The sequence below is a fragment of the Apteryx mantelli genome, chromosome 6 (genome assembly GCF_036417845.1).
Source record: "Apteryx mantelli isolate bAptMan1 chromosome 6, bAptMan1.hap1, whole genome shotgun sequence".
Lineage (NCBI taxonomy): Eukaryota > Metazoa > Chordata > Aves > Apterygiformes > Apterygidae > Apteryx > Apteryx mantelli.
In genome coordinates this window covers 43,083,244-43,096,885 of record NC_089983.1, presented here as the reverse complement: position 1 = coordinate 43,096,885, position 13,642 = coordinate 43,083,244, and the positions used below count along the sequence as shown (strand labels likewise).

The 13,642-nt window shown below is 42.6% G+C and overlaps 1 protein-coding gene across 6 annotated transcripts in view; it reads right to left on the bottom strand.

Annotated features, from left to right (window-relative positions):
• Positions 1-13,642, bottom strand: part of MGAT5 (alpha-1,6-mannosylglycoprotein 6-beta-N-acetylglucosaminyltransferase) — a 140,269-nt gene that overhangs the window by 2,196 nt on the left and 124,431 nt on the right. For 2 of the 6 annotated variants that reach the window (XM_067299355.1, XM_067299356.1), the window contains exons 15-17: positions 13,084-13,158; positions 8,517-8,674; positions 15-7,427 (exon numbers count right to left, since the gene is read on the bottom strand). In XM_067299355.1, the coding sequence (XP_067155456.1) occupies positions 7,229-7,427; positions 8,517-8,674; positions 13,084-13,158 (432 nt within the window). In that variant the 3' untranslated portion in view covers positions 15-7,228. Of the gene's footprint in view, positions 1-14; positions 7,428-8,516; positions 8,675-9,973; positions 11,736-13,083; positions 13,159-13,642 lie in introns of those variants that run through there. The other 4 variants (XM_067299358.1, XR_010884609.1, XM_067299360.1 and 1 more) reach the window with 4 other exon arrangements.

The window sequence follows — 13,642 nt, the reverse complement described above, 5'->3', positions numbered from 1 at the left end:
ATCATAAATCCAAATCACACAAGAAAAAAGTTTATTGAAAAATAAAGTTCTCCCTAGTTTTTTCTACAACAGTGAAAACAAAGCATTGTTCTATGCCATTAAAGTACAGACATTTACTTTTCTAAAAAAACAAAAAATAATCAACCCCATTCTGTTGAACCCCAGTAACTTGACAGTCTATGAACCACTGTGTTCTGTTCTTTCTGAATCAAACTGCTTGAACTTAATATAGTGGAACACAACCATTTAACTAAAACAAAGAATCAAACCTCAGGAGAGATTTCTAACCAAACACACATAGTACAAGCCTGACCCTGAAGTTCTCATGTACATATAAAACCTCCTGTTGACTTCAAATTTTAATCTGCAAAAAGCAGCAATTTCCCCCTGCCCAATTTAGAGTGTTACAGGGAGTATTCACAGAGTTTGATCCCTCTTGCCTGTGGAGGGAGAGGCTCCTCTAGGGAATGGTTCAGACCAGAAGCCTAAACTAAATTGCCCTCTGGAGGACCGCACCTCCCCTCCATGGTCAGCCAAGCAAGCTTCGCGAGACAAAAATTCTCTAGCTCAAACTGGCCTCGTGAAGATTCCCCTATTTTTATTCTTCTAGTTCTCTTAGAATCTTCAGGGTAACTTTTCTGTCCTTATAAAAATTACTCTTTTTCCTGTGGTAAAAACTGCCATTTCCTCCTCTGCTGTATTCCTTTGGGAAAACCAAATGAATTGTGACTCCTTAAAAACGGTCTTCACTGTCATTGCATTGTAAGAGACTTGTTAATGAATGTAACGAATTAGTTACGGGTACAACCCTATTAAAGTTAACTGTCTTCAGACAACAAGTTAGCTTGATTTATTTTGTACCTATTTGATATTTCAAAATATTTAAAACTGCTGGAATCAGAGGCAGGAAGTCCTGCACGCACCGGCCACGGGCTCCAGCGAATGCGAGGGGGCTTTTCACCGCTCTCCGCAAGCCAAGGGTTGGGCCGGCTCCTGCAGGACTCTGCCTTACGGTGAGACTGGGCACGAGTGGATCAGCGCTGGCTTAGGCCCTGTGTTCTTACAAGGACGGCAGCGCGGTGCAGGTGCATTTGCCTGTTAGAGAGACCCAGCAGCGCGTTGTCGTTGGTGAGAAACACGTAGACAGCAGGTCCACAGCGCTTCAGTCCTGCAAGCGCTGAGGCAATGGGACAAACCCTACTCCCACAAATAACCCGCCTTAATAAAATGGCACAGAGTTCAGTGCAAGACATTACTGATCTCCCCAGCAGACAGCAGAGAAGGTTGTGATTTTACTGCAGCTGAGTTTTCTTGAAAGCAGTGTCTCTGTGTGGGAGGTGGAGTTTTATTACTCATTATCCAAACTTTGAGGACCTGCCTTTGTTTATCCATTTAACAAACAGGTGGCTTCATGCTGTTGAGAGAGGCCTATTGAATTAAAACATAGACCGTTTTTAACTGTATGAATATATAAAGGATTAAACCTAAGAGCAAGCCATTTTTTAAGAGCCGCATTGGCAATGGTTGCAGTTTGTCAGGTTCTTTTGCTCCGGAAGCAAGAACAAGAACGGTGCCTCAAACTGGAGGCATCCTGGGGTTCAGCCGCTGGCATTTTCAACACATTCCTATAGTAAACATTTCACACTTGATACATGGAGCTTGCTCTTCACACATTCTGTTTATATATAATATTCAGAAATTACAAACTAACTTAAAAAACTATATGCTGCTTAAAAATATGAAGACAAGATTTAAGTCACTGCCCATAAAACAATGTTTCCATGTTACATTTACAGCAATATTATTAAAGCATGTCTAAATGAAACTGTATCTGTCCCTGGCCTTTAGCCTGAATGAAAGCATACATCTGTCAGTGCATTTTTCTCCTTGACTTTACAGTGGTCCCTAAAACGACAGGGCCACGGAGAACTACAAATGAAAATAGATCACAAGTCAAGAGTTGACGGCATAGCAGCGGTAGGGCAAACATCACAAAGAAACGGCCATGCCAGAAAAGTTAGCACCCCTTAAAAAAAAGAAAGGAAATGTGAAACTGGAAAGTAATAACTAATACTCTATTCAATAAAAAAAAGTACAAAACAGACATATTTAATCAAGATTTCAACTGACACTTTTATAGGAAGTTGCATCAGTTCAGTGGGTGATGACATATGCTATAGCAGCAAGCAAACCTGATCGCTGATATGTGCTCAATATAACCTGCAAGTGTTTGGTCTCCATCCTGTAAGATACAGTGCTTTGTGTTTATTAAAAAGGGAGAGCTGCTTTTTTAATTTCAACGAAAATTAATGCAGGAGTTCTACTATCACTGAAGCCAGTGGGAGTCATGAAGTTAATTAGACTTGGATGAGATTGTTCCCAGCCTGATTCATCCCATTTAATTTATTTTACTAGGAGCAAAATCTGGTCCTGAAATGCACTATGAGCAAAATATGTACCTGAGAAAGCAATTTGGCTTTTGTTTATGTTAAAAGAAAGAGTGCTGCAAGCTTGTAAGTCATCTTTCTAATTTAGAGAAGCCAGTCGTTTTTGAAGGGGAGGGCATGTCTTTAATATCTAGGATAAACTAAGGACGCTGAGTAGGATTTTAAAGGATATAGCAAACCAGCGTGATTATGCGAGGAAAGACGACATCGCCTAACAACCTGCTTTGCAGCTGCAGTCAACAGCAGCTTGCAGCAACTCTGAAAGCTCGTCAGTAAGCAACTTCCAAACCCGAGGCGAGTGGTGGTGGGGGGGAGCTCCGCGGGCACCACGGCGGCTCCTGGCTCCGTCCACACCACCGCTCTGCGAGCTCCCACTGAACCCGGAGCAACGGGCAGTAAGCAGAGCATCTTTCTTGCAGAAAAGTAGTATCGTTAAAAAGAAAAACCTGCAATATGCTGAATATCCTGATTTCCCTCTCCACTGCGAGTCGTAAATTCGGACATCAGGAAAGGACTGTATCCTCCTAGCGATCACCCCGTGCACTTCCATGCACAGAGGTCTGGCTGAAAAACGGAGCATCTCACCAAAGTGAATGCGTATCTTCCATTCCCCTGCTGATCACCCAAGATCTGGCTACGTCTCCCTGGGGGTAGAGCGGGTTTAGCCTGCTTTGCTCTGGCCGTTAAACCCACGCTCCATCCCAGCTGCAGCCCTTGCGTTAAATTACAGATACTCAGTAAAGGGCATTTTACAGAAATGACCTTTTGCAAGAGTCATTAATGTTACAGTATCTTTTATCTTCTTATTTCTCACCTTATATTTTGAGAACAGATTTCCCCACTATTTTAAAACATTCAGAATTCACCCCGTTAATCGTTATGTAGCCGTGAGGTGTTATTTTACCTGGAATTAGTGTTCCATTATACTTGTTCAGACAGTGTTCATATTCCAAACACCCATCCGACACACCAAAAGAAAGCGAAAAAGGCACATAAACATTAAATATTTGTAGGAGAAACATAATCTGATATTAACAAGCAAACACACAACTGCAACTATAAATTACAAAAAGAAACAAAGGAACTAAGCAAAAAATGCAAAAAGCAACTCTATTTATACATGTGCAAATCAACTTGCATATATGAAATAAATGAGGTTTTTATTGGCATTTTTTAACAGTGTGTATTTACCAACTTTACCTTTCAAAGGCAAGCCTTTTACGTTAGTTTTAATAAATATGTAAATGTTTCTCTCAAGTTTTCTAATCTCGTAGGAACAAGACTTTTGAAAAAACTAGGTCACATACAAAAATACAAAATTTTAAAACAAAGAATGTCTTGATATGAGAGATATGTTTAAAAGCTTGTAAAATGTTTTTACACTCAACTTTTGCCATTTTTCCCCGTAATCACTGATCAATGTATTCAAATGCAAGTCTTGCAAAAACCTGGATTCTGAGTAAGGAAGCTGCAAGCTATACTGTTAGACTGAAAAAACATACAGTAACACAGTCCCATCTCTAATATCCTTGTTTAAGTGCAATATTTGGACTACGTGATTATGCTTTAATTAGGAAGGAAAATAGTTACGGAACTCGGACAGAAGGCTAATCTCTATCCTGAAACGTGGATATAATACACATTTTAGTAAATCATTCAAACTTTTAAATAGTCCCACAGAGATCTGCCGGAATGCCTATCTGCGGGAGGATTCCCTCGTTTATAAAAGCATGAGCAAACACTACTTTGGGATGGGGGGCGGGATGCTCGCTCGGATTCGGGGAGCAATGTTTACGATGTTTATTTACCCACTTGCAGTTCTCACATGGTATTTTCCTTTTACAGAAATTTAGGCTGAAGCTATATTTCATAAAAAGTACTATTCCTTCTGCAAGGAGAGCTCAGCTACTAAGTTTAAAATTAATAATACAGGACTATGAAGTCACGGGGTTTGATCCTTTTTCTTTAAGGTTAATGACTCATTTCCTATAGATTTCAGTTGAAACAGGATCAGACCCAGCTGATTCGGAAGCCAATTTACACGCTCTGTCCCTGGCCGAAATGCAAGCGGAGTTGGTGTTTGCTGTTTCATTTTTGCCAGTATGCAGTAATTCAGTTCAGTAGACTAGAAAGAAACAGTGCTACAGCATGAAAAAAACAGAGCTTATAATAGACTCTCCCTGCTGCCGTAAAGGCAGACCTACCATTGAGCAAAGCGCTAGACCGTAAAACGTTAAAATAACAAATATCAACCCCCTCCCATCTTCAAAGTTTTAGAGGCAAAATAAAACGCAGTACGCCAGGTGGTCCACAGAGCAGTGGTAGGAAACAAGCAGATAGCTATTTACAGCAAAGGATTACACTACAGCAAAAACTACGTGTTTTGCATTCTTTAAGTGCACACATACAAATCTTTGTTGCCAATGCAATTCTGTAACAGCTCATTCTAAATTACTAAATTCCTGCCTGAAGAGCCTCAGGCTGAATTGTCAAAGATAAATTCTGTCGTTGCCTTTACTTCCAACACCAGGCAGAAGTGGAAATACTTTCTTTAAAACATGGGATTTTCCAGTTGCACAAATATGCATAGGTAGGTGGGGAACATTTTAAATAAATAAAAAAATAGAATTGTTGTGCCTGCTCACATCCATTTCCAATCCTCCTCCTCCAGCTCCTCCTGGATATCAAAACTATTACAAACTGCATTTGTGCTGACTGGAGAAAATGCCCAGCTATGCTAACAGGAAGGGCTTCGTACTAGCCTGTGTCTGTTTTCTTTCCATACAAGAAGTTACCTTCCCATTAAATGACCCACCTGCTCCGTTTTTGGAAAATTACTCTTAAAATACAGCAGATTTTATTCTCGTCACAACCTAGTCACTGGCAACAACCCTGCTGTTCAGTGTTCCTATATATTCTTTCGGGATACTGAAAAACCTGTCAAGATTAAGTGTCTGCAGTTCACAGTACTGCTCGGGGGTGTAACAGTATAACACCATCAGGAACGGGGAGGCAGGAATCAAGCAAACTTGAAAACGCAAATTCATTGCTTTTAAACTGAAACTTTAAATTTTTACTTTTCTGTTACCTTGTCTTGAGAATTTATCCAGAATTCAATAGCATTTCGCTTGTTTGGTTTTTGGTAGGTCAAGAGATGCTCAATACCCCACACAGATAATGAATGTTGGGTATGAGAAAAACAAGAACCAATCAGATATATCCAAGAAAAGAAAACTTAAAGTTTCTATGTTTTCCATTAGTCAAAATACCTAGTAACTTTTTTTAATTGTCATGAAAAAACCCCTTCATGCCAATCTGAGTTTTCTTCCGGTTTGACCACAGTACATACAAATTTTCTGCTTTCAAAATACACCACAGATTTCTTTCTCACCAATTTCAGCATATCGTTTCCTGACTGCAAATGCTGCTGTCAAGCATGCCTCCTCCCACCGAAACCCCCCCAAATTACCCCTATAAAAAGAGAAGGCATTTCAGAAGATTTAACTTGCTGTTCTAAGCAGAAGTTGTTTTGAGTTCCAAACTCTTGAATTGTTTTTTTCCAAACAAGCAGCTGGCAGGCCTGCCAAAACCCACCGCCCCTTCCCGAAACACAGAACCACCAAAGAACCCCTATGGCTCATCAATACTTCTCTTTGCAGTTGTTTGTCTTAACTGTTCTTCAGAACAGATTTCTCTCTAAAAACCTAGCTAGTCATGAAGACGTTTTACATTTCTATCACACAGTAATCGTAGTTAGCTTAGTTTAACCTTTCTATGTCATTCAGCAACACTTTAACTACTGGAAGGCGCAGCAAACTGAGGCTCTAACGATAATATTGCTCCAATGATGCTGAATACTCTTTGCTTCACGCAGTATTTCTAGCAGACAGACTACAACAGAAGCATGGGCAAATCCCACGGATTTCTCTCGAAATGGGTCCAGGAAACTGTGACAAGGCCATTCTGAAAATGGCAGTATGTTTCTGTAGCTTTTCCATAGCGAAAAGTGCCACAGCCCGAGTCAGCTGCCAAGTTACCAAGATGTGTCAAACACTGGCAACTGCCTGTTTGCTCGTTCGTGATGCTCTACTGAGACTGCTCTGGTACAGCAGCTGTGGTGCAGACAATACTTGTTGTGTACAAAATTAAAAGAAAAAAAGAAAGAAAAGAAAAAGTAAAGAACGGAACTGGGCCCAGATAACCCAGTAGGAGATTTAGAGCTATCTTATGAGTCCAAGCTCTTGTGAAGTAAACCGCTTTACAGCCGTTCAAGCTAAAGCAGTACCCAAAACAGTGCACCTATACTGAGTTTTAGTCCTCCCTCCCTGTAGTCCCCTCCCTCAAGCACACTTTTTTCAATTTGCTACTGGAATGAAGTTGAGATCCTTTAGCTAACCATGATGGGGGATGTTCTAACTCATTAAAAAAATAAAATAGAAAACACTCGCTTCACCCAAACAACAAAAGAAGTGTGATGGGGCTGGGAATTCTCTACAAACTACTCTGTGCAGTCATCTTCAAATCGCCGCAGAATACGAAACTCATTTTTCTTCTCGAACAGATGAAGGGATTTGAAGAGCTACACTGCAAATGTTCTCATAGGAAAAAAAAAATCAGTTAGCCGTTCATTACGAATCCCTTCCCTCTTAGTAGATAATTCTGCCCAGCAATGATAGCTCTGCCTGCAGCAAGAAACCTGGACAAAAGTGCAGGAAGTAATAAGTAGCTTCTCTCCAAACTACTTACATTTTGTCCCCAGCTCGGAAGGAGCTCTGCTGCTGCTATAGGCAGTCTTTACAAAGCGCAACCTGTCCTTTAATATAGTCTCTGCAGGGGCAGATCCTTCTGTGGGTTGGGTGGGATCCGGCACAGCTGAACAGTAAGAGGTCACCTTGGAAAACACAGTGCTTCCTTCTTCCGTCAAATGAGGGGACCACAATATCATTTGCAGACTCGACGGTATGACATTCAATATTATGCCTAAAAAGCAAAGCACATGATTTAAGTGGAGCTTATAGGAGTTCAGTACAGTTTTTATCTTCCTCACTAAAAGTGCAATAAAATGCTATATCACATGCTAAATCAGGTACATTCAGAACTCTGCACTTTCTCAGAATACTCATCTCGTCTCTTTTTACCTGTGCAGGTTCTCTCTGCAGAAGGCAGCACAGCCTTTTTAGCTTTATTCTGTTTGCTAAGGATTAATACGGGAAAATAAAAAGAAAAAAATGCTTCCAACTACTGGAAACATTATAAATTGGTACTAAAACATCCAATCCAAAAGGTTTTAGGAATCTGTATCTAGGACACTACTTAGACAAAAGGTCTGCAGAAACTAATTGCGAATTGCCAATGAATACGGATGTTTCCAATGAATTGCAGCCAAAGAGAGAGCTGAATAAATGATAAAAGATAAGCAACACTTTATAAGCAGTATATTTACAATTAGGTGAACAACTGATACAAATCATGCAATGTATATAGAATTATCTTTATTGTAACAAAGCAAATTTGGGTTTTGATGCAGTTGCTCAAGCACACTACCAAACACATTTAGGATTAATGTGAAAAGTTCACCGGTGCTTGGAAAGGCAGGGTGAAAGCTACGGAACAGCCAAGGCAGCAAAGCGCCTCCCGCTTCCCACGTCCATCCAAGCACAGTCAGAGTCCTGGCAGCTCCGATCCTGCGGCCCAGGCACCTTGCTAAGCGCAAGCGACGCCCCGTCGAAGGGCACCGCGCAGGAGGCGCAGCGGGAGGGAACAGATGCAATTTTTGGCTCTGTAGCTGTCTCGGCGCTGCACCCCTCGCTGCGCAGACACGCGCTAAGCGGAGCGGCGCGCTCTGCACGGCAGCAGCCTGCCGCCCCCCGCTGCACGGGACGGAGAGCGGAGCAGAGCTGAGCTGAGCTGAGCTGAGCGGAGCGGAGCTGGTGGCTCGCCGCTGCCAGCGCAGGCAGCACTTCCCCCCGCACCGTCCTGCTCGCGGGATTCGCACGCGAAACCTCGCGCGTGGCAAAAACCAGTGTAACAAAGCGACCAAACACCACGTTCACGCTTTTAAGCGCTTACTTAAGCAGAGCTTTGTCCTTGTTAAGATGCTGGAAGAAGGAAGGCTCGCAGATGAGCTGGCTTTCCTGACAAACTTGTTTACAGGATTTTCCAGGTTCAGCGGTTTTTACTTGAAGGGCACTTAATGGGGGCCACATCACCTGCCCGTGACAGAAATCCTGCAGGGACAGAACAGATTCTGTTACAATGCATCCAGTCCCTTGCCGGCAATTTTTCCTGTTAGTAAAATAACAGTGGTTATCATCAACCCAAACGCTCGTTCTGCAACTCATCTTGCTTGCATTAAAATAACTTAAGCACAATAATTCTTTATTATATTTTTAGCAGGGAGGAATTATCAGCTTTAATCACTAGTTCAAATCTGGTATCATCTTTATTCCCAGAGAAGCTTCCTCCCCACTTACAGCTTTTCTTGATACATAATTAGCAACTCTAGAAACTCTCATTACCCACCAATATCCAACCCCACTTCGGTTTCCTCAGAGACACCCTGGTTCACTAATTCACTGCTACAAGGACTATTTTCTAACAGCACAAACGCCACGAGGCGGCTTTGGTAGGAGAAGGCTCCCAGAGGCCAGGTACGTCGCCAGCGGCCGCCGCAGCAGCCACGGGGAAAGGACCAGGGGACCGGAGCGCTCCCGAGCGAGCCGCGCTCCTGACAGACCCAGGATCTATATAAAGCGATGGGGATTCAAAAGGAGCTTGTCTGCTCTTTTGGGCTGAGCTGCTAGTGAAAGGGCGCGCTCTACACGGGAGAGAAACAGGACTAGTCAAGCATCACACGCGGCGGAAGGAAGGAAGGAAGGAACAGTATCTAAACACACCTGCTAGCGAAAACTATTCAAACACAAGTTCTTACTGTCTTGACATTTAAAATGAGAAAAACTGAACATAAAATTTGAATCGGTGGCTTTATTTAACATCCCGTCATACTCCACCAGTACTTTCGTATTCTGCCACTCTCCTCAAAAGCTAACAAAAAGATTTAGGCCCAGTCCAGCATGGTTTCCTTTCTTCTGACAAAACCAATATTTCTATCTTATAGGTCCCAAAATGTCACCTAAAGCAAAAAAAGACTGAAGTACTTGAAGTTTTAATGAAGCTGAGACCCAAAATCATTTACCAATTCTCATTATTATTATTATTATTATTTTCCCTGTTTAGATTTTCTCTGCCAAAGGAAGTTTTTGTACTCCCAGGTCCAACCATACATTTAATACCCTACGTAATTTGTCATACTTTTGACAGTGCACAGCAGAAGTTCACAGTTAAATCCTATTAACCCACAATGTTTTATGGATATGAGTATTGTTCAAATAAACACTTTCATATAAGGACAAAATGTGAACTACTACTTTGTTGAGTTGCTTTCTCAGTATAAGAGCATTTTGATTAACCCAAGTAGTATGATACATACATACAGATAATGGAAATATGAATGTCATAGAGCAAAAGTGCTTCAGGCGTAAACTGCGAAGAAAAATTTGGAGAGATAATAAACTGACTTTTCATGAAGTCACAAGGCAAATGAATTAATTCTTTAATCATACACATTTTCATTAATAGGTGGCACTGATTTATTAGGGTTAGCACATTCTGTAACAAGAAAGAACAATTTCGGATCTGAAAAAAGAAACGTGAGTAATTTATGACGGTATTTATGCTAGAGTACTTTTTAACAGCACCTACAGAGACAGGTTAACAATAGATGGTCAGAGGTATTTTTTTAATGGGGTTGTTTCCAAAAGGTTGCTTTGCTAGCCGGAGTTAGGTGCCCTGCTTACTACATCCTTTTATAAATCAATATTTAAAATACTGCCTGGGGGAGGAAATCTATCTGTATTCAAAAATTACTCCACTGCTAACCTTTAAAAAGATTTTAATTTCAAAGGCACATTGCATCCATTTAACAGATATCAAATAACAGATGACGGCCAATTATTAGTCCAGGACTGCAGTACTGGATTAATACGGTCGTATGTTACTAGCGTGCTATTAGTATGCTGGGGGCTTCAGCTTTTTATATTTCTTTTGAAATTCTTCCCCCAAATCGGGCACAAGGTAACAGCAGCCTCCCGTTTCGGGTCTGCGGCTCGGTGGGAGGCCTCCCTCCGCAGCTGGTGCCGTTAAGACCGTCCCAGGGCGCGTCGCCCTCGCAGGCGCCCGCACGCAGGGCTGGGCTTCGCTGTGTCTCTCTGCCTGGGTTTGCTACCACCACTGAAGGCAACCTGCATCTGGTAACTTCACTCCAATCTATCCTGCCCCACATCGTATGCTGTAAGGATAAAATAAAGATTTTATGTAAAGCCAAAGATGAAGCTTCACCAGAGACTGGGTTTACGTTTGTTTTACCCACAACCTCGATTCCAGGGCGAGAGGGGCTGAGCCCGTTTAACAGCTTGCTGCTGGGGAAGGAGGTGTCCTGCCCTTCCCGCTGGCTCTCCCCGCTCTTGGCCGGACGCGCTGCCCCCGTGCCCTTCCCGGCGTGAGCCAAGGCACGTTGCTGAGCCCGCAGAGCCCAGGCAACACGGTTTTCGGCCGGGTTACCGAGCGCTCCGCTTGAGCGCCTCTCGCAAAGGCAGCACGCCTGTCGGATCAGCCCAGCCCGCCTCCTCCAGCAGCTCCGAGTTTGCAAGGGGGATCCTGCGGCTGCTCCGGCCGCCGTTCCCCGGGTGCTCCCTTGATGGCAGTGCCAATTTAAGCAGTCCCACCCTGTGGCTCCCACCCTGTGCTGCCGCTTTGCAGCGCTGCCTCAACTGTTGGAGCAGGCACCAAACAGGACAGGGAGTGGATTTGGCAGGTCACAGGGAGGCTCAGGCAGGCCCGGTGGCAGGGCACTCTCTCGACGCTGCCCTCCGTGCTGATCCGGAGCCCAGGCACCCAGAGGGGAACTCCGGACAACTCCCTTAAATCCTGCGGTTTCATTATCCCGTAGGATGACGTCTGCGCTAGTACATCTGGCCCCCATCCTCTTCACCTTCAAAATGCCCTGGAGGGCCACACTCTTGGTTAATGCACCCCGCGGTCTCTGAATAACACGTCAGCTCCATTCATCCTGGCTCCTGTTCCGAGCTCGTGCTCCCTTCTCTCTTCTGCCTGCCTCCAACTGCAAACTCTTCAAAGCAAGCTCTGAATCTCTGTTTTCTGCCTCATCCAGTGCATCAGGCACAGTGCTAAGCAAACGGAGCTAATAACGATACTCGAGCATCCTGGTGGCTGTGAAACAATAACGGCTTTTGACAATTAGTCAAAACAATGAACAAAATTATGCTGTATTTATTTCTGAGAAGCACTCAGTAGAAGCTGGGACACAGCACTCTTGGGGAGGAGGGAAGGAACAGTTTTGCCCCAAAGACACTATCTCTATATTGTTACTCTGTCTCCCTTATAGTGAGCTCCATTTCTTCCTGTATTGACAAAAACTCTCAATTACAGTGAACTCAGAAGGATCGAAAGGAGCAGAGCTACTTTTACAGGCTGCGTTACCAACACAGCAGCAAAAAGCATGAAGGTCTATTAGCAGGAAATTGGAAATAACTATGTTATGTTAAGTACACTTGTGAACTGAAGCTATGTTATTCTTTATTACTGTCTGTAATACTGTCAGCTTTCAAAAATACAGGCTCAGGAGCCCATCCAGCGCTTTGGAAAGCAATCCTGGAAGTTATTCAGCACAAAAGAGAAACAGATTATTTCTGCTTTTCTGCAGAAGCCAGAACAAAAGGTGAAAAACAGGTCTTTGCAAGATCTGGCCTTGGGCAGAAGTCCAAGCAAACATATAGCTTCTAGAAATCAGGATCCCATTCAAATCTCTCCAGTTTATTACTCCAACTCAATACCTTCTGCTGAGCTGTGGTAATAACGCATGGGGACCAGCAGTCTTTTAAGTAACTGGTTTCAAAACCATTTAAAGCTTTACTGATTGAAGCTAAATACTTGAAAATCCACCCAGAGGCTTTAGTCTAAGTGCAATTCTACCACAAAAGTATCTCTGTATTTATGTGATATTTCATGATCCAAATATTTTGTGTGAAAACAAAAAAAATTCACCAAGAAATTAGTTGGTCTTTCTGCTTTGACATAACATTAGAAGAAGGAAGATTCTTTGCAAAGAGGAAAAAAAAAAATCCTATAGCTCCTGAAATACAGATAAGTATATCCACTTTTGCAAAGTAGTATGATGAATCAGCAGCTCCCAGATGAATTGGAACCCAGAGTCAAACTGAGCAGCAGAACCAGAACGGATATTCTGGCGCTCAGCACTACGTTTTAACTGCTAGAGAGTCTCCAGTGCATTTTTATCACATGCACTGAAACATCCCACCAGCGCGGTCCCTGGTAGGAGGCTCACAAGCCCCACGTTGTCCAGTCCACAGAAGTGACCGCATCCATGCGGGTCACCAACTGAACTTCCTTGGAGCAAACAACAGCCTAGCCAAGGACTGCACAGCTCACTTATTTCTATTCGAACAGCAACAACATCAAGAAGCTTTAAAACAGAGGGAGCCCTCCCTTCTCAACATAGAACAAAAAATGCATCGACACCCACGTTAGAAGTTCTTACCTGTCTCTCGATAAATGCATTCATCCTCTGCAGCATTCCCTCGCATGTAAATTCATAAGGTAAATAAGGGTCAATCTGTTGAAACATCGTGTGTTTAGGTTAGATTTTTTTTTGTTTAAACAAACTTTGCAGTGCACTGTGGTAGCAGCTCGTATAGAATATAATACATAACAGCCTAAGTAGCAAAAATAAACACAAATATAGTCATTAACAAATCACTATTTTACAAAGCCAACAGTTTAAGCTGATTTCTTCTCCTTTGCAGAGGCAATGAAAAAATTGCTCAGTGATTATCTTTGAGGAGATGTTAAATGATGGAAATTCATGGTTTACTGCAAAGTAACAAAGCTAGCCTGAGACACCACTGGATCCCAAAGCCTCTGTTTTAACTAAGTGCCAGTTCTGGATTTGAAATAAAAAAGAAAACATTATGACAAAAAAAACCCCTGATACCTTTGAACATGCTTTCAAACTGGTTTCCAAAATTTTTTTTCTTTTTAAAGTGCATTCATTAGAACTCCATGCCATAAGTGCATGAGCACTTAAGAGGCAGTTATGC